Source organism: Mugil cephalus, chromosome 8 (genome assembly GCF_022458985.1).
Source record: "Mugil cephalus isolate CIBA_MC_2020 chromosome 8, CIBA_Mcephalus_1.1, whole genome shotgun sequence".
Classification (NCBI taxonomy): Eukaryota; Metazoa; Chordata; class Actinopteri; order Mugiliformes; family Mugilidae; genus Mugil; species Mugil cephalus.
The window spans coordinates 7,687,546-7,706,316 of record NC_061777.1 but is presented as its reverse complement, the minus strand read 5'-3'; the positions used below and the strand labels follow the sequence as shown (position 1 = coordinate 7,706,316).

The following is an 18,771-nucleotide window of genomic DNA, read 5'->3' as shown; positions in this document are numbered from 1 at the left end:
TTAGTTAAAGCAAATTGAATTAAACAACTTTTCTTACCCATTTATTTCAGTCATACATACTTAAAATCAAAAAATTGGACATCAACTCCACAGATTTCCTTTTTTCCCCCTTAAATATTTTTTGATTATCTGCAACCGTCCAAGCTCAAACATACTCCTAATTCTAACATTCAAGTTTTATGCTGTAGTAATATCTCACGTTTATATTTTGCAGACCTGACAAGCTTTGAACACACAATAATGTCTTGACCTAATAATACATGTAATAATTTTCACACAAGTACATGCAATAACCTTAGCAAGTCTACCACTACATTTACTTATCAACCAGCAATTGAAGAAAACCAATTTGCACCAAAGTAGTCCATAACAGGAAGTGAGCTAATTAATTCTATAAAGTTTCCATGTTCTTGTACTTACAAATCTTCGGGTTGTCTAAACTGGAGCATAAAAATGTATCATAATTTAAAAACTTTGCAAATAAAAATATTGAAAAACAATGCCTTGATGATGGTGGTTCTCGTAGCTCAGGAAGGACAACAAATCACATTGGCATTACATCTCTCAGGTCATAATCCTGTTTTTGGTGTATAAAAAAATGTACAAGTGAGGTAAAAAATAAGTTATTGTTTAGCATGATTTACAAATCTGTTTAAAAAAATGAGTTAAAACTCATTCACAAGGGTACATAACCATGGAAAATATCGTAATTTTCTCGTCCAAAGAACCCACATTTTTATGTTAAAATCTAATTGCGAGGGATGATTTCAACTAAAGACGTTTTTTCAAAACAAATAACCAGAATGGCTTTCACAGTTTTCTTTTCAATGGCAAACACGGACGGTGAAAGAATAACAGCAACACACACATTTGTTTACAGGAAAGCTGTTGCTTTGAATACAGATGTAAATGTAAAAACGGTTCTTTTCTTCACTCGCTGCGGTCCTTTGGCTCTCTGTATTTGTAATGGATGTATTCAAAGATGTCTCTCTCACTATCCACCAACAGAGGCTCTCCTGCCACACCTAAGACATATCGACAAGAGAAAGTCATTGATTACCGACTGAAGACTGTACATCTGGAATTGAGTTCAGCAGGTACATGCTATAAATGAGACTTACCAGTGACCCCAAGTGGCCGTATGGTGTACTCATTAAGAGTGAAGCCCTTCTCCAGAGCATGAGTTCTCATATTTTTATTAAAGATGTCACTTCCAGTGAAATACAGAACTCCACAGTAGTACTGGTCCTTGGGAATTAACCTTGGGAAATGGGACAAAAAGGACAGTGAGGGAGCAGGAAAATATGCTTATTGGAAAAATAAAGGAATCCTGATAAATACGCAGAGTGAAAATGTTAAGAGCCATATGAAGTAGGGCACCTGATATCAATACGCCTGTGCAGGTATTCCTCCTCGTCTTCATCACTCTGCTGCAGCTGGCAGACTCCCTAGAAAAACAAGAAGCAGTACGTGGTGACCAGAGTCAAACGCTGCATTGCATGAGAGATAACTGTGGTAGCAACCAAACACATACTGTACAGCTTTAAGTGAAACACAAATCGAGAACTCACCATGAACTTAGTGTCCCCTTTGGACAGAGTGTCAGTCACAAAGCCAATTGCCTCCAAATGTTCGACCACAGCATGGAGAAGCTTGGGCTGGAAAATGGAAATAAAACAGAGCGAATAGTAAAAACATGAAACAGAAAATTAATGAAGGAACAGGGTACAGGTTAGAATAAGCACACTACAGTATAGAAAAGTCTCACTTGTTTTTCGGTCTCGGAGGTGTAGTCTGGGTGGGTCAACAATATATCAATATCCCCACTCGAGGCTGCCCCTGAAAATTGAACAATGAACACAGTTAACAGAGATTGGCGTGTCATCATAAACAAAAGACTAACGGTAACTGATTTGACAGCCAAGATTACCTCTCCTGTAGCTCCCGCAAATTGTTCCAATATATTCTGTATCGATTTTTTCCAGCTCTCCAAGAATAAGAGTCTACACAAAAACACAAGATCCCACTGTAAAAGGAATTCTACATGAAATCATTTGAAGATATAAGACATGTAGAAATGCTTGATCACCTCCATTTGTTCCATCTCGGCACGTGGAATTCTTTTCTCGAATTCTTCAAAGTACCTAAAGGCAAGAAAATAAAGAATTAAAGATGTCACATATACCAGCAGACAAAGATTTAGGCAGAGTTTAACAGGTGTTGAAATATTTAAGAAAATAAAACATTCACAAAAGATTTAGCCAAACTTACTTCAGTCCAATCTGTTGATGATGGTTTAACTTGTGCTCAATCTTTTTCAAATCTAAAAATACAGCATTAAACAGTGATGAACAATACTTATTATAGTAATTATAATGCAATACAAAATATTGTTTACAGTTTTTTATTTCAGTTTAGTGCTTCACAAACCGTCTAAAGTCTTCACCCCATCCTCAAAAAACTTCCTGGCAGCAGCAGGGCTAAAGTAACGACCAAAGAGATGAACTTTGTTACATAAAGAACATACAATAAAACTACATAACCTCTTGGAGAAGCCATCTGTCATTTTTCACCAGCCATGATTCAGTTGACAGCAAATTCCTTTGCAAACCAACATATTTATATGGAGGCTGGTAACATCATCAACATACCCAATTCCAGTGACTCTGGTGAGGAGGTTGATGGAAGTGCTGGTGTCATCATTTCTAATCTAGATGAGAATATAAAAGTGACACATCAATCTGTGCAATACATTGGAATGCAAATATAACCAGAGCCACACCAACTAGACTCACCTTTTCCAGTTTCCTTAGTTTGCCAGTTTGCAGGAACTCATCAATCTTTTCTGCTATTTTAGCTCCAACACCATCCTGTTGAAATTTGAAAACAAACGTGGCTGTGGTAAATAATCGGATCTGGAGCAGTTACATAAGTCATGCATAGTAGATTTTGAAACACTTTCAAGCGAAAACAGGTCAACACATAACACACAACCACATGAGCACACTGGAGAGAAGGAAGGTAAACAACATTGAAGCTATTTATAGTTTTATAAAGGTCGCTACACTGACAAGCAATACATACAGTATCACAGATTTTAAAGGTCTTTAAGTCAGAAACTCCGTAAATCCGAAACTAATTACTCTGAAGAGCTACAACACAAAACATAACAAGAGTGGATATACTAACATAAACTGCAATTTGAAAAGTGAAATTTAAATGCCTATTTAAAGTGGGAAATCCAGTGGTAATACATCCACAATGCCAATAATTTCCCACAATAAAAAACACGCAATACAATACCAGCCATCATTGTCAGTCCAAATGTAAGACTGACTGCAGTACTGGACACTAAATTGCTGTGTGTCAGATTGGAATTGCTGAGTAAATACATTTGAACCAAACCACAAGGTTTTTACCTTTACTGTTAGCGACTGATGTGTATTATCCACAAAGACAACAAACGACAACATTAAAACTGTATTCAATGGACATACCAGTTTCTTGGCCTCTTCTCCATTTTTGATCTTTTGAGGGTATTTAGAAATGGTAGATGCAGCTTTCCTGCAGACAGGAAGACATTATAGGATGAAATAAAAAATAATGGTACAAAAACGGAACCTTAATGCCAGTGGTAAAATAAAGTATTTGTCTGAATTATATCTCAGATTAATGATCACAACATTTGCATACTCAGTATACAGTATTACCAATAGCTTTCCAAATGACCCATAAGAATCTAGACCGGGTGCTGAAGCACAGCCAAACTTTGTCACAGCACCCCTAAAAATTAGATTTTTTTTTTAAGCAAGTCTATGATAAGATGACCAAAAAAATTGAATGTATGTGGTATAAACATAGAAGAGGAGGGGCTGAGGGTCTGTTCAGTCCAAAAGGAGAGACAAAGGATACAGTGATGTTGTCTCTTAGGCAGGGTTGCCTATTGTCACTGAGCTTCATATAAGTTTATTTTGCATTTACTGTTCCTACCTCATCTTCTCACGTAAATGCAATTTCTTTTCTTTACTTTTCAAACCAAATTGCAGCTTTATGACACAGAAGTTTGACATTAAAGCATCCCTAAAGCTCTTACCAAGAATCGCCCCTGAAATGATCTTTGAATCAATACTTACCTAAAATACACACTGACCTAATAATTAACTTGATAACTGTTTTATTACTGTGCACGACCAATGAATGTGTTGTGGTGTTTATATTACTCCTGAGGGTTAAATGGAGAATAGCTCTCTGCTGAGACTTCAGATCTTACCTGTATGCATTGTACTTGTGTATGGCTCTGTTGACATTTTTCTCGTAGTTGGCCAGCTCTGAAAACGGAAGAAGAGTTAAGATATTTCATGGCTGAACACTTCCCCTCAACGTCCTATTTAAGCAACTCAGCTGAAAATAGAATTTAAATGTCTGGACAATAGCCATCAGCATGTCAGCCTCGCAAACCATGCTTCTTATCCACCCAGCATTTATACGTACATATAAGATGTAAAATAAAATGCAGAGTCGCTGCAGAATAAAGTTGCTCCACTGGAAATTTATTTTAAGGCTATTTTCATTTGAAAACAAGAGTATCCGGCTAGCTGCTGTTAGCTAAGCTCAATCGTACAGACCCACGTACCGACAAGAAAGTCTGTTATTCCCTCGTTTGGGGACTCCTGTGGCGCTTTCCTCTTGCTCATTGTAGTTTTCACACACTCTCAGCTGTACGGTGGAAAGTCAAGCGAACTTATATGCGTGTGTGTGAAGTTTAGACGTCTTTTATTCTCAACTAGCCTCTGACTAGCAACTTGGCTAAGGCTAGCTCACGCCGAACAATGACGAACACACGTAGAGGGGGAGGGGCGAGAGAGAAACGTCACTGATGCTCAAAATTAGATTTTTTATTTCAAACAAATAAAATAATTTATTTGATGCAATATCGACTGTGTACACAATGCAGTGCTTGGTAAGCTTAATATTAAAGAATTAAAAAAAAATGTACACATACAGAAACCTAAATATTCACCAAAGTTTTATACAAATACAAACAAGAGCTACGAGAGCTAATGGTTATTGTTTTGTCTAGTTTACAGAGTATCTTCCTCTTTTTACTTGCAAAAGACTAATGTACATTAAATAGCAGTATGTATTTTGTGTTTTTAGTAATGCTTTTTTTTTGTAGCGTACAAAATGCTTCCACAACATAAACATGATCATCTGTTTCACAAAATTCAGTGTTATGTGACACAATGCAAAGACAAAATTAATACAAATTTCAAGCAGTGGATTTACAGGATGATCTCCTCCCCTTTCATCTTACTCCTCGTCCTCGTCATCTTCCTCCTTATGCCTTAGGAGTCATTTTTTATATAAACTTTGTCTCTGGAGAATATTTTAATCGCCTCCTCAATTTCAGAAAGCCGACAATCGAGTTGAGCCCGCCGTGAACGAACGCTGAGACTGTCCGCTTTGAGGGGGAGTGAGAGCAGCTCTGTCACCAAGGAGCGGTGGGCTGAGGAAGAAAAGTGAGCGGCGACACAGTTAGCGAGACAAATACCGCAGTGCATGTTGTACTACTACACGTGTTGCTTTGAGGTATTGTCATCATCCTGTTGAGGAAATAAGGAGCGTCAGATGCGTACTTTCTTTCAGGGACTTCAGTGTTTCCTGTCTCTCGCTCTCAGGCATCAGAGAGTGACCAGCTGGGACAGTAGGATCAGGCGCGTTCCTCCTCTTCTCCTCCTGCTCTTTACGCCACTGCTCCTTCCTTTCTTCAAGGCTGCGTATATCGGTTTCAATAAGCGAGGAAATGAAAATAGCAGTAGCATTATCTGTTTTTACCACAGTGACTAATTGATCATGAATAGGGTAAAAAAAGAAAATTATTACTCACTACTGAGGCACCTGTCCTTTGATTGCACTGGGCACAGGCTTATCTTTAAGACTTGTCAATGACTGGGTCCGACGTAGCACAGCTTTCCCTGCAGCCCGGGCATTATGCCTTATGAAGTCAATGGCCTGGCCTTGTACCTGTAACTACAAGACATTTTGAAAAAAGGAAAAAACAAGTCTTGTTCACTATAACATTTTGGGGCAAGAGATGAAAGGGAAATCACTCATATTCTGATAGAAATACATGTATTGACAGTTCTCACTTGGAAGTCCTGGTCTTGTGTAGAGTTGCAGGAGGCCCGGCGTTCTGCCGATAAGGATGATGTTTTGGTCTGGTGTCTTGGGGCAGCGGCATACACACCATTAGAATGGGCCTTCAGGTAATTCTGACATTGTGGCTTAGCAGTTGGACAAGAAACCTATACGGAGGTAATAGATTGGTTTATAAATATGAGTAAAAATAGCTCGTGGCCTTGTATTGTTCAGTGATATGTCTCTTGCCTGTAGCTGAGCCATCACCCTGGATGGGACATTCTGATATTTTGAGGAGGTCCAAAGAGCTTTAACTGGAACAGGACGGGACTGTGCTCTCTCAGCCTCCTGCTCTTTGCAGCGTCGCTGGATCTCCCGAAGCCGACGTACATTCTCTTTACCAAAGTCATGTACTCGCTGTTCTAAAAGACAAAGCAACAAAAGCTGTTTTTAACACATTATACTCACAATCATTTAAGATCACTATAGGCAGGGTTTTTTTTAGAATGTGCAAGATATAATGTTAGCTGTGTTGAAACTAAAAAAGTGGCTCAGAAGAATTCAGACTTTGTTAAGATCAGTAATACAACTGAGGAGATAATGGTGGACCACTATATAAAACACTGTTGTTAAAAACAAAATGACCAGTACTGATAAATCAATTGCACTTACTCTGTTTGGGAACAGGGGAGATAGAGACACCATCCAGTTTAAGTAGGTTCCCAACAACCCCTCTCTGTCCTCGTTCGAGAATATGGGTGGCATTGGGGCCGATGCGGGGGCGATGTGTTGAGGTACGAGCACTGTAGCAGCCAGGGTGCAACATGGGATCTGGAGCAAATGGCCCCGAGAGCAGGGCCAAAGTCCCATCACTGTTTCCCTCTAAACGGCCTCGAGCTGGAGGAGGAGAGTAAAATCAATAACACAACACACTGTACATTTCATATAACAATGTTGAGTGTTCAAGAGTTTGAACAGTCCTAACAAAGACAAATATAGTTGAGAGTTTCATTACCACCGTACTCATGTGTGGTTTGGAAAATGCATTACATAAACGATCTCCAACGCGTGACAAAAACTGCACAACTCAATTTGGGAGGAGCCTTCTACTCATTACAGGACCTTTAAAGACCCAGTGTTATCAGGAAAGCCTATAACATTGTCATCAATTCATACCCACAATAAAACCTCTTCACTATCCTGCCGTCATGGAAACGCTACAGGAGTGTGAAATCATGGACAACAGGACTCAAAAACTGTTTCTGCCCTCAAACAATCAGACTCCTGAACGGTTCATATACAGCAGCACGAGGCATAGACCACTTTCTGAAACTGAAGCTTTTTTTGGTTTTTGATTTAATTTGCTGTTGTTAGTAACTTCCAAAGTAAGAATCACATTGTATGCTCTAACCTGCTGTTTTTACTGTGCACAGGACAATAAACATCTCAAATGAATAAAATCATATCTTATCTTATCTTATCTTATCTTATCTTATCTTATCTTATCTTAAATGAATGTTATGGAATGTCATGGAAGTAAAATTGCGAAGGAGGTCACCAAAGTGCCAGAAATCCAGGTTGTGTTGCTGTAGCTTTAATACACCAGAACCACGTAAATGCATCTAACCTGAGGAAGGTCGTCTGTAGTACTGAGGAAACAGGGAGGGGTCTGGAGGGATTGGCCCAGATATTGACGAAGGTCCTTCACACATTTGAAGCTGCAAAATGTAATAAAGTCACAGTAGCATTATCAGCCAATAAATATAAAAAAAATATATAAAAAGTGCAAAGAAAACACTTTTTTTGTTATTTAACGACAATACTGGTGCTCACTGAACAACTTAGGTGGCGTAATAAATATATTTATTGTGTCCTAATAAGCAAAATATGATGCTTAGAAGTATAATAATATAAGCCCATAGTGGTTTTAAACCACAGAATAGGACAAGGTAGAACAGCATTAATGTGGGATTATAATTTGAGCAATTTGAGGTTAATAGTATGCAGGGTGGGTAGGTAAATAAAATAGACATGGATAAAATCACTGTTGGCTAACGCTAACGGTAGCTATTGCCAAGCTTGTTGCAAAGGTAGCTTCTGGACACAGGTTGACTCCTGCGCAGATACGAAATACACGAGGGTCTTTAGCCACAAAAAAAAAATACAATTTAACGTCGACCAAAACATATAGCAAGCGGTGAAGTTGACTAAATGAATCGATTCAATTTGTTTACCTCTGATATTGACCTGTTTATCGGTTGAAGATTTTGCTCACGCGGATTGATGACGCCGGGGTATCAACACTTGTTGCCGTATTCCTCACCATGGCAACGAAGCAGCTGCACATAGAACCAGACCCAATAGAAGAGAAGTGTTTCCCAAAAATAGTCCATCGCATCGAAATCGCATGTGTTTATTGGCAAGACATGAAGTCTATAAATTGGATATTCTTAGGCGTAATGTATAACTCACAATCCAAGGTTGAATGGGTAGTTATACTGACAAACGTGAGGCGCACCCCCTGCTGTAGGAGCAGTTCTATCAGGTGTATTTCTGCTTTAACCTAGTTGACGGGGGTGGAAGGTATTGTCTCCCTGAGTATTGTCTTTCAGGTTCAGTAAAGATCCCGTTATAATTTGCCACAGCTACAAGACCCAGTCCCCCGATTGAAACAGATCTTAACTTTCTCAGCCCAAAATGAAACATGACCACTTTGTTGCTAGAACGTGTCGCATAGGTATAAGCAGCCTAAGAATTGTGTTTGCCTGACACACATATGTCTGAGCAAAGACAATGATCATTGAAGGTATATTTAGGTAGAGGTCAAGGCTCCCAAATAGATTAAAAAAATATAGGTAAATGCATATATGTCACGATTGTGCTACAGTCTATGAAAAAAAAAAAAAAAACAGAAACACATATGAAGAAATTATAGTCTGTGTATATAAATGTGTGTGTGAGTGAACAGCCACACCTCCTTTTAATGTTTAGAGAAACTCAGCCCTTGCACCGTCTGCAGATATAATTCTAACACAACTCACATATGTAAAAACGTACAAAAAGTCTGCAGTCTAAGTTTTTTTTTCTCAATGTCAATTGCACAACCGCCCCGCCCTCAGTCAGGGGGTCTGACTTGCGCCTGCCCAGTCTGTCGCCTCTGCTTTCCCCTTCAGTGTAACCCGCTGCTGCATCGACCAGCGCTGTGAAACTCTGCACCCTCCACCCCTAAAATTAAAGGTAAGGCATAACTGTCTCGTTTTAAGAAAGTTGTTGGTCTCGTATCGGTTTATCTGTGTGACACTATTTGTCAACAATCGCACGATTGTCAGTTAGATACGAGTCACAGACACACAGGAGTGGGACAACCGCAGATAGGGCATGGCCAAGGTTTTAATTCTAGCCCAGGCCTGTGTGAGTCGTTAGTTGACAAAAACAAACAGCCTGCAAACAAATATCCCCATAAAAGTTACATTCACTTGCGTAATTTTTAGTATTTGCCATTAGTATGTGCCATAATATTCCCATTTTTTCCGAAAAGCTTGTGATTTGATGCATTTTTTATGAACTCTCATGGAACAAAATCAACCCCATTAGGATTAATGTAAAACTGAGACCGTGTTTCCCTGCACACAATAGACTACTCACGAGAAATGGAAACCAGAAGCAGAAGCATGTGGCTGTAACGTCCTATGGGACAAGGCGACGTGATGCCATAAATCTGGTTTAAACATCTTATCTGTGGTGTTTGTCAAGAGGAACAATGTCCATGAATGACTGCGTAGCGCCGTTATCTACGTGACCTCCCTCCTATGTAATTATTATCTGCTCATTGCCCATTACATACAGTGGTAGTAGATCTTACTAATGATTTACATGGTAAGTTGTGGGGAGGAATAAATAACCACACATCAGCAGTCACGGTGTTGTCATTGTACACAGTGACTGCTGAGCAGATCATACTATGAAGCAAATATAGCGCTATGCTGTACACTTTACATTCTAGCAAGCTTTAGTGTCATTTTACAGCAGTTGACCTTATCTTACTCTCACACACACACACATGTTATATGACACACGTCTTGGTTTCATGTTATCTGGATTCTAAGTTGTGTAACTGTCAGTTTTTCACAGTGGTATCTGCTCATTATTCGCAAGGGGTCTGTCAGATAAATTGTGTCTTATTCCAGATATTATTATTATTATTATTAAGCGCTGCAGGTTTGCGTTATCATTTAGACATATGCTGAGTTACAATATCTCGCACACTGGCCTCACGTTTGAAAATTCAGGTTGCAGACATTTCATCCATTTATACTGAGACAAACATCATTTTCCCAATAGCAAGAATTAAGCAGAGATTGTGTTTTGTGCAATTAAACCATTTCCTAAACAATAAACTGAACAATTTGAACAGAAATGAAAAGGTTTTAGTACAGTTTCATACTGTGGTTATAACTAATAGAACACAACTACAGTAGCTGTAGCGTCTAGTAGCTTGTGTACAAGCAACTGGACACGCAAATTTCTCTTTTCTATTCTCTTTCTATATTATTCTATTCAACTATTTGATAAAATGCAAATTCACTGTATATACCGTTTTTAACATACAGTGATTTAGAGATTTTATTTGTCTGGATTTATTTTATTGTTGATAACCACATCCTTTTGCTTTTAGTTTATAGTTTTGATTTTACAGCTGTCATTTTGACCTTTGGTCCCTCGGTCTGGGCAGGCGTTTGGCTGCAGCTAACGAAAGTATCACTCTTCCATGACTGGCATTAGCGTGCGTGTGTGTGTATATAAACACAATGTGTTGGTACAACACGGGCAACCACGTCGACTTTTATTTGAGTTTTAATAGGCTGAACCTGGAGAAGGACACACGTTGACATTCGAATCACATGTTCTGTAGTGTCGGGTTCACGTGGCCTAAATTTAGATCCGAGACCGAGTGTTAAAGGCTGAGGGGGAAAGGAACTGTGAAGAGAGCGGATTGAGGGGATACAGAGACGAGAAAGGAGTCACTGTCAAGTGGCAAAACACAGCGCAGGAATAGCCCGTGGTCAGCAGAAAGAAGGTCGGCCGGGACACTGAGACTTCACATGGTGGACTTTTTGACATGCGCTGTGTGAGGGTGATCTTAGCTTCCCTGAACGCCTCTGGTGATGGATGAATTCTACAAGAATGAGCAGTTTTCTTTAAGAGACAGATCAGGTTTTGGTTATATCACCTGAGAGTTTTCTGTATTTGTAGTATTTTCTTGTGTTTTTCTCATGCATTGTTTTCAGATGACTCAATGCATGGATCAGCTCGACATATGGGACTCTTTTCACTTTCACTTTGAGAGCTAGACATTTTCATCAGAGACCGCAAGAGAACAGAGCAACAAGCAGTGAATACTGGACATATGTTAGCCTCATTTTGTCTCCACAACTCTTGGATGTGTAAATAATCAAATATTTGCTTACTATCAGGTTAAAAGGTGACGGTTTTTAAGTGTATTTCAAACAGCCAAAAGTATCCCTGTAGGACTTATGACAGATGAACTGTAGAATATTTCTTAACCGTAACCTAGACTGTTTCTTCTTTAGTTTATTGTGAATATTTAATGCTTTTTCTCTATAACATATGTGCAGTTTAAAACCAAAATTTTAGCCTTATTCATTTAAACATGACTCCAGTTTGTTGTAGGACCAATACAATCACACGCAGAGGTTTTTTCTTCTGGTTGACACGTCCCACAATGATATCCAAACGGCATGTTACTACATCTTCTTGTGCATCACCTATAGAGCACTAGCTTGGCGCCGCCCACTCTGTACGTGATGTGCAAGAAGTTTGTGACATCCAGTTACATACACTGTTCTCATCACGGTGCCTGGCTGTACATCATGTACCTACATTCATCCTCTGCTGATCTATGCACATATTTCAGACACAATAGCCGTAGTAGCCATACATACATAATCCCAGACAATCTCCCACGTGTTGTGCGATGATGCTGTCGTCAAGCAGTGCCAAAACTTTTCTATTGTCCCTCCCTGCACTTTGCTCGTCTGAAGACACATGGCAGAGAAAGGGATTGTGGTGCAGCAGGACAAGACAGGAAAAGTCAAGCAGGCAGAGGACAAAGGCCGCTGTGTGACATGTCACGCCCCCAAGGGACATGGTGAGTGGGGGGTGTGCGTGTAGAGCGACAGATGGATTATCATCAGGGTCCCTGGATTGTGCTTTGGCTACATTCATGCTAGAGTCCAGACCTAAAGAAGAGATCAGATCGTGTCTGAGCAATTATCACGAGTAGCCTTTTGTTAAATTTTATGTGTTTAGTTCAAGTGACTGCATCTGGCTCCTTCACGGAGGCTACATTTCCCTGAATAAAGTCTCCATCCTTTGCAGAAAAGATGTAAAATTACCAGGGAAACAGTTGTACAGGAAGGAAGGCAAGTCACTAATGTAACATTAAACCAGTTTTAGGTCATATGCGGGTGCAGGGTATTCAAAATGCTCAGGCAATGTCACCTTGTCAAAAATGTCTCGGTCGCACACAGAAAGAGCATGCACACACACCGACCCAAGGGACCCTGATGAATGTATGCAGCATTACGGTGCAGTGCAGTAGTGTGCAGGAGTTGTAGTTGCTGACTAACCAATCCAGCTACTGCTTGTGTTAGCTCTGCTGCATTGGCCTGTATAGTATTTCTGCACAAAATACATAATTTATCTCTTTTTCTTGGAAGGCGACAGGTCATTTTAGTTGAAATGTCATGGCGACTCCTACTACAAACGTTATTTGTCGTTTTTTACAATATTTGCTCATGCACATTTTCTGTCCCTCCAAGCAAGTGAAACAGTTCATTTGCTTTACTGCTGCTTGCTAACAGGTCGACGGCAGTTGATCAGCATGTCACCAAGATATCACCAGCACCAAGACAGGCACCTCTCGCTGGCTGATACTGACGTCTGCTGATTGTTTGTCTGTATTATTTAGAAGTAGAAGCGTCTCGGAAGCTCCGTGTATTCATTTCAAGCATTTGTCTGAAGCTTTTGTTCTGGCATCATGATTGCAAATGATTTTGTTTGATCAGATTAGTCCTGATAAGGAGTATTAGTCGTTCTTTACACTTGTATAATATCCATATTAATATCTGATGTAGGAGGATTGTCTGGTGTGCGCTTCAGTCTTCACGTGTTTAAGAGGAACTCTGTGTTGTAAACTTGGGAAGTATGAATCATCCAGCTGTTTGAGGTAGGGTGGATGTAATAAAAGATGGTCGGGCGATATGAGAAAAGCGCAACACAGTAATTTAGACCATTTGGCTATTTTGACCTCTGCTGCATTTTTCCCCTCCTAAATATCCTCCTCAGTTCCTCAGCGTTGCAGAAATCATTACTAAACTGCCGGAGCATCCTTACAAGTGTGTATTTGCATGTGTGCTTTACTTTTGATAAAGTTTTAAGCGGATGTGTGTTTCCTCAGGCACAATGGCCGTCCCTCCCGCATACGCAGACCTGGGGAAATCTGCCAAAGACATCTTAAATAAGGGCTATGGTAAGGCGGCAAATTCTCTGAATGTGCACATGCTCAGATGGTGCTGTTTTACTGCAACTGTTTTGGCAGAAGTTGTGTTGATGCAGGCTTGCCTTACCAAGCCTGTTTATTTTATTTTTGCCTCAGCTTTTAGAACCAGGAAATAAGTTATTTTTCTAAGCTTTCTTTGTAGGTTTTTTTTTCTTTCTAATTCCCCCATTTTCTTTCTCCCCAGGCTATGGAGTACTGAAGCTGGATGTTAAGACCAAGTCTCAGAATGGTGTTGTAAGTATTACTGTTGACTCTGTGTGTCACTCTGTGTAAATTTCAGCTTCAAGCCCGTCTTTAGGCAACTCTGGTGGAGATCAAAAAGCTGACTCGCCGCACTTCGTGTCAGAGTGAGCCCGAGGTCTGGTACATGCGGAGTCAGCAAAGAAACACTGCCTGTCTGATGTATTTACTAAATACATATAATTGTTCCCCCTCAAGCACCATGTTGTATCATAATGGGGAAAAAAGTGCTACATCCGAGTGTTGCTAGAAACCTGTTGCCATAGTGAAACCATAAATAAGCACTTGCATTAGCCACACACACACACACACAAAAAAAACACTGTTAATGACTTTATCTCCCTCTGTGCCCAAACTTCTACTCTGTGCAGCACTGGAGTTCATGTTCTGCATGCAGCATGTAAACTCTGTGCGGCTCTCCTTAATTTCCTCTCTTTTCTCTTTTTTCTGCTTCTTCTTCTTTGGACGCTCCTGTCAGATGGTAAGAGTGAGTGTGCATGTGTAATGATTAAACACAGGTGCACTGAAGGGTAAGGCGGTGATACCAGTTATGTGTTTGCGTGCAGGGCCACCCCCCCTCCTCCGCCCCCTCTCAAGTGTTTTCTTGCACAGTGTTTCCCCCACAGTACCACACAAACTTCCAGTTTTCCTCATTTGTCCATCTTCTATTAAATAAATACAAACCTGAGAGGGATTGTGTGGCTGACCACAAAGCTCAAAAGGAATGCTTGTTTCCCCTCACGTGCGTTGCTTCTGTTTCCGCCTCCCTACCTTTTGTTTCTGTAGCTGAGCTCTGATGTGCTTTCCTGCTTCCCTTCCCACCTCATTTTTCATTTCCCCCCATCATTACTCCATCCCCGTTTTTTTTTTTCCTGCAGGAGTTTGCCACATCCGGTTCCAACAACACAGACACAGGAAAGTCGGGAGGACACCTGGAGACCAAGTACAAAGTGAATGAGCTGGGCCTCACCTTCAACCAGAAGTGGAACACAGACAACACCCTGACCACAGAAATCACCATTGAAGACCAGGTGGAGTCAATTGTTCACTTGTGGTTTACTTTAAATCAGCAAAAAGTTTATACTGTCCTCTTGAAAAAACATATTAACTGACTTCTCCATACAGAACTCATTTCCATAGTCATTTTTACAGAAGAAAATGTGAGAAAGCAAGAAAAGAAAGAGGTGATCTCTCCACACAGAACAAACAAACTTACAGTGGATAAAAAATAAATAGTATATCGAATATTCAGTGTCTTTTACAAAACAAAAAACATATAGTTCTCCAATCAAAGCAAATATTCAGCGATGGGATCACCTCCGACCTAGATAACATCTCCATTTCTCACAGTATTTGTTACCCTTTTCAGTGTTGTATCTCAGGAAAAATGTTAACGTTTCCATGCTATGAATTTCTTCAACTATTTCTATTCAATCTGAAATTGTTGGACACTCATTACTCACCCATTTCCTGGTTATTGCTTTTTTGCTAACTGTTAATAGACCCTTTCATGAACTGCGTCACTGTGACGTCACAGCGTTAGCTGGAGGCAAAACAGACGGAAGCTTGAGGTGAACACTGTCACTTTTCAACCATGAAAATTTCGTCTTGCTCTAAAACCGAAAAATCAAAAACACTACCTGGAAGTTTTATCACATACAAGGGTGGGTGGTTTGACTTTGGTTTGGCTTTGGTTTAGCTAAAAGAAAGAATTGGAGTTGGACAATCAACAACAACGTGCACACTTTATTACAATAATATGTGATGCATCATCAGTTTCGCCTGGTAAACGTTAGGGGTTAGACTAAATTGTGACTGGAATTATGTGAAGTTAATCATTATTTGGGAGATTCCTGTTACATGCAGTATTAATGCTAATGCTAACCGCTAAGTAACGTCAGTGTCCGGTCCGTGGCTAAGTGGCTTAGTTACGTGTTTCAGAGGCGTCCAAGCAGAAGTTGCTTTGCTACATTACCCTCCACAGTGGTTCTTTGTTGGAGAGGCTTCACTTGATAAAGATAGACCAGACTTCGGCCCCTCTGTGTCCTCCTTAGGTCAAATCGTCCATCCAGTAAGTGGGAAGTAGGGGTCGGTGAATGTAGTCCCATCAGTCAGAGTCAACTTTTTAAAATAACAATCTCAGAGATTGAGTGTATTAGTATATTCTCTAAAATATGTGTTTTCCTCGTCCAATCTTGGCAAAACAGTGTGTTATAATATGCTACCCGCCATTAACAAGCCATAGTGTTGGAGATGTTTTGCCTCCAGTTAAGCTCCACCCCTCAAAAAAACATCACACTGTTTACAAACTGTGAAGGGGTCTTTAGTAATTATAACAAGTATCTGTCTTGTTTATTTACCTCACTTGGAATGTTTCCTAAATATATTACGCTTAAATCATCAGTTTTCAAATTGAATATTGATCTGATTACTGCTATTACATTAGTATTAAGAAATATTAGGACAAAACAGTATTATATTTGAAAATCTTTCACCACATTCACATTCCAATAGAATATTAGTTCATGGTCTCTGCTCTTGTCTGTCTGCAGCTGGCTAAAGGCCTGAAGCTCGGTCTGGACACGTCGTTTGTCCCCAACACTGGGTAAGATCAATCCTGCCTTTGCTAAGAGATTTTTTTAATGTCTTTAATCATTTACGAAGTGAGTCAGGGTAGATCTACATTAAGCGGAAATTAATAATCAGGCTTTCGATGTAACCTTCTTTAGAAAGAAGAGTGCCAAACTGAAGACCGGCTACAAGCGTGAGTTTGTGAATATGGGCTGTGACCTGGACTTCGACATGGCCGGACCCACTGTCCACGCAGCGGCTGTTCTGGGTTACGAGGGCTGGCTGGCTGGTTACCAGCTGGCATTTGACACTGCCAAATCTAAACTGACCCAGAATAACTTTGCGCTTGGATACAAGGCTGGCGACTTTCAACTGCACACTAACGTGTGAGTCACTTCATCCGAGTTAATCTGAGGAGATGGAAGTATACATACACACAGTTCTTCTCAGTTCTCACATTATGTTTTGATGCTGTATTTCAGCAATGACGGCACAGAGTTCGGTGGTTCAATTTACCAAAAGGTGAGCTGCTGCTTGGAGACAGCGGTCCACCTGGCTTGGACAGCGGGAAGCAACAACACACGCTTTGGAATTGGAGCCAAATACCAGCTGGATAAGAACTCCTTCCTGTCTGTAAGAACTGACTTCAAACTTCTTTGTCACATATGAAATAAATGCATGCTGTCCATCCAAGGTACTGCACTGGCATCCCAAAAAGTACATCTGAACAAAAATGTTTTTAGCTTTTCAGGTGATACACTAAAACATGATTAAGTGCAAAGTTGGAGGGTTGCCAGAGTGGATTTTAATGTGTGTGTATAAAAGATCATCACGGTTTTTGTGATATTTCAATTTTGTGTTAAAAAACCCAAACCCTCTAAATCCACCCCGACTGTCTAATCTACCTCCCCTCATGTAACTCCTCTGCAGTATGTGGCCAGAGGCTGATGCACCAGTGTAAAAGATATAAATTATGTAAACCAGCTTCCAACTCACCTAACGCAGCGTTCACAGTTATTTCACCTGTACTAAATGCTGTCCCTCCACAGACCAAGGTTAACAACGCCTGCCTCGTGGGAGTCGGGTACACACAGACCCTCAGGCCAGGTTAGCTGATCTACATCTAGTAAAATGTTTTCTGTAACAGCTTTGGTGCGTTTTAGGACACGTCACAGATAATCTGACTCACTTTCCTCTGCAGGAGTGAAGCTCACCCTCTCAGCTCTGGTCGACGGGAAGAACGTGAATGGTGGCGGACACAAAGTTGGGATGGGCTTCGAGCTGGAGGCATAAAGATTCAGGAGCCACAAGTCGCGTGGAGGGGAAAGCAGCATAGGAGAAGAATAAAGAGCCTAAATGTGACAACACTCAGCGACACGTTAAACACATCTTCCCTCTGAGTTCTATACACATACAGTACGCACACGGATACACTCGTCCTTTGGCCTTAACCCTGAATCCCAGAGAAGCTTCCAAGACCTCCAGTACTGTAATTCTAACCAAACCAGGATTTATTTTGTGTTTTACATTATTTACAGTTCCACCAACCCAACTTTTCAGCAGATATTGCCACGAATGCTACAAGTAAAACAGATTTGTCAGTCTGTGCACAAGCACTAGTTAATGTGCTGCATTAGATCAGTTGGATCAGACAAAGTGCACTTTCATTGGAGCATTTGTGTCTCAGACATATGAATGCTCTGTCTGAAATTCGATTTGAAGCACCTTTTTGATCCTGACATTGTGATCGGTCATGTTTTCTTCTGATGCACTCTGGGTTCTAGATATTACTTGAGATTATTAGGAGATGCTTGTATTTGGTTTATTGTGGTTATGTTGCATGCGGCCAAGGCTAGAGGGAAGTTTTTTCGACATTTAATTGTCATATTGACGAGTACAGTGACTGTAAACAGACGCAATAGAGGCTGAAGAGAATTAAGGTAGGTCAATACTAACTCAGTATGAGTCTTTCCACCACGTGACCTCAGTAACAGTTTCAACCTGTGAACGCTCAGTTGCCTAAAGGTCTATTTTTCAGGTCTTCTTTAATGGGGCCGGTGGCAATTTGGACCTCTGTGTCTCTCTTTGTGTTTTTTTGTCCTGTACCTGCTCGACCTTTGTCACTACATTTCATTTTTTTTTCTGTGCTGTGCGTTGTATTAGGGGCTTTAGTCAACAGTTAGGACCTCAAACTGATTTTATTCAACAAATGGAATAAAAACAAAAAGTTTAAACACCAA

General features: G+C 40.3%; 3 protein-coding genes across 7 annotated transcripts; 1 reads left to right on the top strand and 2 right to left on the bottom strand.

Annotated features, from left to right (window-relative positions):
- Positions 1 to 25: 25 nt before the first annotated feature.
- On the bottom strand, positions 26 to 4,842 carry polb (polymerase (DNA directed), beta). Its single transcript, XM_047590971.1, has 14 exons — positions 4,634 to 4,842; positions 4,271 to 4,328; positions 3,498 to 3,564; positions 2,796 to 2,870; positions 2,652 to 2,710; positions 2,431 to 2,480; positions 2,272 to 2,323; positions 2,090 to 2,144; positions 1,931 to 2,003; positions 1,769 to 1,839; positions 1,572 to 1,658; positions 1,381 to 1,448; positions 1,122 to 1,261; positions 26 to 1,025 (listed from the first exon to the last, which is right to left on the bottom strand). The coding sequence occupies exons 1-14, from the start codon at positions 4,692 to 4,694 to the stop codon at positions 931 to 933; spliced, it is 1,011 nt and encodes a 336-aa protein (XP_047446927.1). The 5' UTR covers positions 4,695 to 4,842; the 3' UTR covers positions 26 to 930.
- A 32-nt stretch (positions 4,843 to 4,874) lies between these two features.
- enkd1 (enkurin domain containing 1) lies at positions 4,875 to 8,629 on the bottom strand. Of its 2 annotated transcripts, none has more exons than XM_047590970.1 (8): positions 8,386 to 8,629; positions 7,766 to 7,856; positions 6,811 to 7,035; positions 6,388 to 6,560; positions 6,150 to 6,305; positions 5,888 to 6,030; positions 5,637 to 5,773; positions 4,875 to 5,506 (listed from the first exon to the last, which is right to left on the bottom strand). In XM_047590970.1, exons 2-8 carry the CDS (start codon positions 7,848 to 7,850, stop codon positions 5,346 to 5,348), a joined length of 1,080 nt encoding a protein of 359 aa, XP_047446926.1. In that variant the 5' UTR covers positions 7,851 to 7,856; positions 8,386 to 8,629; the 3' UTR covers positions 4,875 to 5,345. The 2 variants fall into 2 exon arrangements, with proteins under 2 accessions (XP_047446926.1, XP_047446922.1); XM_047590966.1 differs by having other exon boundaries at positions 8,373 to 8,624.
- A 634-nt stretch (positions 8,630 to 9,263) lies between these two features.
- vdac3 (voltage-dependent anion channel 3) lies at positions 9,264 to 18,771 on the top strand. Of its 4 annotated transcripts, XM_047591326.1 has the most exons (11): positions 9,264 to 9,375; positions 12,201 to 12,307; positions 13,619 to 13,690; positions 13,905 to 13,954; positions 14,439 to 14,441; positions 14,839 to 14,991; positions 16,513 to 16,565; positions 16,690 to 16,917; positions 17,014 to 17,164; positions 17,581 to 17,638; positions 17,733 to 18,771. In XM_047591326.1, the coding sequence occupies exons 2-11, from the start codon at positions 12,205 to 12,207 to the stop codon at positions 17,822 to 17,824; spliced, it is 963 nt and encodes a 320-aa protein (XP_047447282.1). In that variant the 5' UTR covers positions 9,264 to 9,375; positions 12,201 to 12,204; the 3' UTR covers positions 17,825 to 18,771. The 4 variants fall into 4 exon arrangements, with proteins under 4 accessions (XP_047447282.1, XP_047447283.1, XP_047447285.1 ...); XM_047591327.1 differs by lacking the exon at positions 14,439 to 14,441; XM_047591328.1 differs by lacking the exon at positions 12,201 to 12,307 and having other exon boundaries at positions 9,277 to 9,375.

Excerpts from the sequence above, each read along its gene's own strand:
- enkd1 (XM_047590970.1), bottom strand. The coding sequence starts at position 7,850 with ATGTGTGAAGGACCTTCGTCAATATCTGGGCCAATCCCTCCAGACCCC. Across the intron at positions 7,036-7,765 it reads CTACAGACGACCTTCCTCAG|CTCGAGGCCGTTTAGAGGGA; the intron begins GTTAGATGCATT and ends CTCCTCCTCCAG. Across the intron at positions 5,507-5,636 it reads ACTGAAGTCCCTGAAAGAAA|CCCACCGCTCCTTGGTGACA; the intron begins GTACGCATCTGA and ends TTTCTTCCTCAG.
- polb (XM_047590971.1), bottom strand. The coding sequence starts at position 4,694 with ATGAGCAAGAGGAAAGCGCCACAGGAGTCCCCAAACGAGGGAATAACA. Across the intron at positions 3,565-4,270 it reads CACAAGTACAATGCATACAG|GAAAGCTGCATCTACCATTT; the intron begins GTAAGATCTGAA and ends TCCTGTCTGCAG. Across the intron at positions 1,840-1,930 it reads TTGCGGGAGCTACAGGAGAG|GGGCAGCCTCGAGTGGGGAT; the intron begins GTAATCTTGGCT and ends TTCAATTTTCAG.
- vdac3 (XM_047591326.1), top strand. The coding sequence starts at position 12,205 with ATGGCAGAGAAAGGGATTGTGGTGCAGCAGGACAAGACAGGAAAAGTC. Across the intron at positions 16,566-16,689 it reads TCGTTTGTCCCCAACACTGG|AAAGAAGAGTGCCAAACTGA; the intron begins GTAAGATCAATC and ends AACCTTCTTTAG. Across the intron at positions 17,639-17,732 it reads CACACAGACCCTCAGGCCAG|GAGTGAAGCTCACCCTCTCA; the intron begins GTTAGCTGATCT and ends TTTCCTCTGCAG.